The following is a 5,671-nucleotide window of genomic DNA, read 5'->3' as shown; positions in this document are numbered from 1 at the left end:
CATTTTTGCACACGCTCAGAATTTGCCATTGTCATGAGAGAGCGACTCTGACACGTCAAAGAGTCAGTTTAACATGCAGAACGTCTGTGTGAGCCTGGTATTTATGTCTGCTTTCCACAGACAGGGAATACTTAATTAACACTGGCTGTCATAAAATGGGCCACTCAAGACACAATAAGAGACTGACAGAGGCACAGCAGGGAAACGTACACTGCGTCACTCTTAATCAACATATTCACAAGTTTGACTAAATTGAAATTTTCATGCAATCATGAATATATGAACGAAGCTGCCAGTGAAAATGCACACTGGAGGGCAGATAAAATAGGGCAATATCAATAATGCACAAGTAATGGGATCTGTAGCAGAGAGTGCGACTCCCATTCAGACTGTCATATTTATAAACAACAAGTTAAGAGGCTGAGCTTTTGTGTCCGATGTGAAAAAGTATCGGGGCCAGCATCCCTGTTTGACTTCTGAATTTAGGTCTCTAGTATCTGGGACATGTATCCATAATTAGCAGTTGTGTTTTACTTCTTCCCTCACTTGCCCTCAGGCACAATTGCCACATGAGGTAAACTACCTTTCCTGGCTTTTATGTTGCAACTCACTTGATCAGCAAAGTCTATAAATGCTGGTATAATAAAGCAGTGAGTGGTTTTACACGTTGACAATTCCAAGTTTAGATACAAAACGTGCACATGACATACCTGGATAGAGCCTGAATTTGGACAAAAGCTACTGTGTATAGGTAACCGGCGGCAGGATGTAGAACAGTTCCCTAGATGCACAGCAAGGACACCGAAAAGTAAAACTACAGGACAGCAAAGGACAGATCGGTGTGCAAAAATAACCTGTGTAATACACAACATGTCAGTGAACATAAAGGACCAGCTTTCACTCTCCCACTGAGTAATGTAACAAGTAAATGAATTGCATTAAAAGCATCCAGCTGCTTTAAGAATTAAGATTTATTTGACACTGTAGAAAATGAGGATTTTTAGTAATGTATGTATTTCAATATGAAAAGCCTCTTCCACGGAAAGGAAGGAAATGAATCCCCTTGAAATTGATCCCCTTAAAAATGTGAGGGTTCATTAAAATACAAAAAAGCCTTAAAAAGCCTTAAAAAGCCTTTACTGACAAGGCAACATGATCAAAGACAAGACGAATGAACAGACAGCACAGGGTCCTTCAGGGTCAAGTCAGCGAGCTGTGGAAAATAAAACACACTGTATTGCCAAACATATGTGGACATCCTATAAACATAAACCTCAAACACATGAGCATTTGGCTGGCCACAATAGGATTTGGCAATTATGTATATCTGACTTAGTACATTTACTCAAGCAGTGTACTTGAGGTACTTGCACCATACCTGATTATTTCTAAATGATGCTACTTCACCATAGTTCAGAGGCAAATATTGTATTTTTTACTCCACTGCATTTATCAGCAGCCACAGTAAAGTTCTGTAAAGAGCCTGGTTACTTTGCAGATTAAGACTGCACAAAACCTATATTTAAATGCTGCTTGCGCACTAATGCGCCACTAACACATCTTTGCAATAATATAAAATAATATAATACTGTCAGAAGTCATTGCTGCAAGTGTGTGGTGCTCAGTCTGAGAATGTCTCTCTGTTTCTCTCTGCATCAACAAATCTGGAACTTGCAAATCCATCAATCTGCAAATGCAGTCATGTCACGGTTGACTTCCTGTTATAGAAAGAAAAAGGAGTCAGAATATCGTGTCTTTTGTTGTCTATCAATGATTAGATACAGCATAAGCTCCCTGCAGCTTAGCACACTCAGTCACACACAGTCCTCTCTGGGTGGTGTACGAAGCACTGTGGCGCATTTTCACATATTTCCTCCCTCCACCAAAATCAGGTCATGCTGATAGCTTTTCTCTGCTATTGGCCATATCAAGCCGGGCTGCGATGCTTATGCATGGGTCTTAGCTCATCTCACTGTGAAGTGATTAACAGATAATTATATGCATGGGTTGCATAACAGACAAGTAACACTCAGAGCTGGGATTGAATAGGTTGTCATTTAATGAGCAATGTTTACCAGCTTTATATACAAATTGTTTGAAGACATTTTCCTCTCTCTTTTTGCTGTTTGTGTGGTTTGAGAAAATGTGACCGTTTCACACTCTCTGGCCTCTCTTCATAGTAGGTCAATCACCAGCGAGTCTTGGTTGCACGGGGAGTGTCACAGACTTTTCCCAGCAAGAAGTGTGTCATGCTGATCTCTTTATTAGCTTGACTGTATCAGTGGATTATCAGAGATATGAGCTCAGTCGTCTCCACAGAGGTGTTTATGAGGCAGCCCGCACACTCTACACATTATTGAGAAACCTGGCAAGGCAGAAATATGAATGTAAAGTTACTGACTATATGTAGAACAGGCTCACTGGCTTCTTTGCTGTAGCTGTGGATTCACATTTCTGTATCAAAAACAGGTCTTGTTAGAGTGTTTAACCAGTAGCTGCCGTTGTTTGGCTCTTTGCCCGTGGTCCCCAGCAGCACAATGACTGGCTCTGACTCTCCCCGGGATCCTGGCTCACTTTGATCCCGTCCCAGTGGTGCTCTTCATCGAACAGGCTGGTGTCGCACAGCATCATTTGTTTGACAAGGAAGGCACCTGCCTCATCAATATTTATATTGTCCTATAAATGGTCAAGGGGAATAAGAATTAGAACATTGTGCATGCGTCCGTTGAGTTAAGTGTTTGGCTCAGCGTTCGAAACCTTGGCTGCAAGTTGTGTCTGCGTGTTAATATTTGAACACGTTTTATGAGCAGGCTGTATAGCTGCAGAGTAAAAGTTCACACATACAGTAGAGTATAACCTCAGGCATGTCTAATTGTTAGCCACAAGATCCACTGGTGGCTTTACTCAGGCAGAATGGAGATTCAGCAATGCAAAATAAAAATTGTGAAATGTAAAAACCAAACAAGCAAATAAATACATAAATAACTCAATAAGTCAATCAATCACTGGTTGAGTTTTACCAAAGAAAAAGAGTAAGAGAGTATGAAGTTAATATTATTTAACCAAGCCCTTTTACTAAGGGACAAAATACAGTCTAGCTGACACACGTCTACTGTATAATGAATTCCTTACACATGTTAAAGCAAGAATATGTAACTTTACAGTTATACAGTAATATCTGCCTAAAGTTTGCAAACATTAGCCGTCATAAGCTGCTGGTCATACCAGACCAAGTAAGACTGGAGAGGCAAAACTTCTGAGGGTATTAAATTGACCGAGGGTACGTATTATACTCCTAGTGACTCCCCCTACATAAAATTATTAAGGAATATTCATCACAAGTTAGTATATATTTAAATACAGAAAGTCATCATGACAAAATGTGGTTCCTCCGATCCCATTCATGCTTAACACACTTAAGATTTTCTTCTTCCATAATAACTGAAATACAACACACACCTTTGCCGAGGTCTCAAACCAACCCATGAAGCTGTTGTCTTTACAGAAGCAGTCCAGAGAGGACACCAAGTCTCTGTCCCTTCCTGTCATGTCACATTTGTTGGCCAGCAGGACAGCAGGGACCAGACGTCCACCGTCCAGACAGACTTTGCTATCGAGGTCCTGCTTCCACTCGGTGGCAGCCTCCAAGGTGGAGCTGTTTGTAATGTCAAAGACCACTACTGCTCCCATCGCCCCTTTGTAGTACACTCTGGACACCTTCTTAAACCTCTCCTGGCCTTGAGGGAAGAAAAAAATAAATCTGCGTCATTTATGCTTCATCACAGCTTGTGCTCAAACCTGAATCCAAGGGTGAAGATTAATTCATCCTTCACAGATTGTCTCTAGATTAGACTGTTGTTATTTGACAAAAGTTTCTGGACACAAGCCGTCGATAATGCTGCTGTTTGTTTATCATGTGTGATTTGAGTTATCATGTCAAATCAGACTGTAGCCTCAAGGTCATGTAACAAGTGAGAGACTAATGACAATAATTTTCTGAAATAAGACAATGTGTCCATGGACACTGGTTAGGATTAAAATTAGATCTGAGAAAACATTTTGTAAAAACAGCTGCACTTTTACTTGCTGCAGTTTCCAGGCAGTGAGAGCTCTCCAACATACTGTGAACTTACTCAACAGTTATAATCACATCACGGCATGATTTATTAGAGTCTGAAGGTAATTTTGCAGATTGGATCCCCTGCTAGACTTTTGTGAGAGTCATTTAGACAAATTTGAAACTTTCAACAAAGACTGGCTGGTAATTGCCATAACATTTAGAAAGGTTGTAATGCCTCGATTGTATGCCTTTATAGGCTAATTATTTAAAATCACAGTCGCTGCTACTCGGCTGAGCCAGCGCCACATGTGACCAGGGCACACACATTTTCTCATCTTATCGGACAGCAGTTTGCATTGTCCAAGGTATTTCCGTGTTTGCACGAGTGTTTACTGTCAGCCCGGGATGAGAACATTTTGTCCGATGCAAAACCAACATTTAAATCTAGTAATTCAACAAAGTCTACCCAGGTTTTCAGAAAGAACTACAATCATAGCCCCTCTGTACGAGCAGTATGCTACTTCCACTGTCCAAGGCTATTAGAAGCGATGCCATCTCTGGTCAGCGGATGCATTACACTTTCCTTCACTGATCTCTAAATGCTTGCTAATGTGCAAATACATTGACGAGATCCTCAACCCAATGGACATGGTATACAACTCGTACAGCAATGAAGAGCTGTTAGTGGTAATACTGGATTTAAATGCTGGTTTTGCACCGGGCAGAGAGATTTGTATCCTGGGCAGATGGTAAACACCCATGTGATCACAAAATATGGATATGCAGTTAAATATCCAGATTGCAGTTACTGCTGTTTTGTTTTTAGCTTAGCTTTTGTAGTTATTGCAGCTTTTACATACTGTTTGCACATTTCTATGGCATAATCATTTTTATGGAAAAACATATGCTAGAAAGTCGTTTTTGGCTTTGTACTGGAGTCAGTTGCTACAGAGACTTCATAATCTTGACACTCACCTGCAATATCCCAAAGTTGCAGCCTCACCACTGTCTTGGTGTCCCATTCAATCGTTTTTAGAGCAAAGTCAACTCCAATGGATGCTTTGTATCTTTCATCAAAGCATTTATTAACATAACGCAAGATAATGCTGCTTTTCCCAACGCCTAAATCCCCAATGACTAAGACTTTAAACAGCTTGTCTGTACATAATGTCATTGAACTTCCTGCCATGTTTGTTGTCAACAGAAGATAAATAAACCGTAGCAAAACTAGGTCTGCTTCACATCCAGTTTTACAAATAATAATAAATAATGTGCCTTTACTGTAAATGTCTCAACCCCACATGTTCTCTTTACGACTACTTCCTAGTGTTCCCGTTTTGATTTTCTCCCTTCACACTGAAACCATAAATCTTTGACCTTTGATTTAAAACAGTTATTGGAGTGGGCACGGCCAAGAGCAAGAAAACAGGAGACAAAAGCATAGAAAATACTTAATTTACTCCAATTAAACAAGTGTCCTTGTAAATGCTCTACAGTAAATATTTGTTTAAAATAGCAGATTTAATTTATACGGTGTATATATCAGGCTGCAGACAGCTTATTCAGAATATTACGTATAACAGTAACAGTAGCACTTCATCACATTATACG

At 40.1% G+C, this 5,671-nt stretch overlaps 1 protein-coding gene across 1 annotated transcript; it reads right to left on the bottom strand.

Annotated features, from left to right (window-relative positions):
• Positions 1–2,484: 2,484 nt before the first annotated feature.
• rab32b (RAB32b, member RAS oncogene family) lies at positions 2,485–5,249 on the bottom strand. Its single transcript, XM_070920751.1, has 3 exons — positions 5,036–5,249; positions 3,460–3,737; positions 2,485–2,676 (listed from the first exon to the last, which is right to left on the bottom strand). Exons 1-3 carry the CDS (start codon positions 5,247–5,249, stop codon positions 2,485–2,487), a joined length of 684 nt encoding a protein of 227 aa, XP_070776852.1.
• Positions 5,250–5,671: the final 422 nt, after the last annotated feature.

Source organism: Enoplosus armatus, chromosome 15, assembly GCF_043641665.1.
Source record: "Enoplosus armatus isolate fEnoArm2 chromosome 15, fEnoArm2.hap1, whole genome shotgun sequence".
Taxonomy (NCBI): Eukaryota; Metazoa; Chordata; class Actinopteri; order Centrarchiformes; family Enoplosidae; genus Enoplosus; species Enoplosus armatus.
The sequence above is the reverse complement of the archived record's forward strand: the minus strand, read 5'-3'. Positions and strand labels throughout refer to the sequence as shown.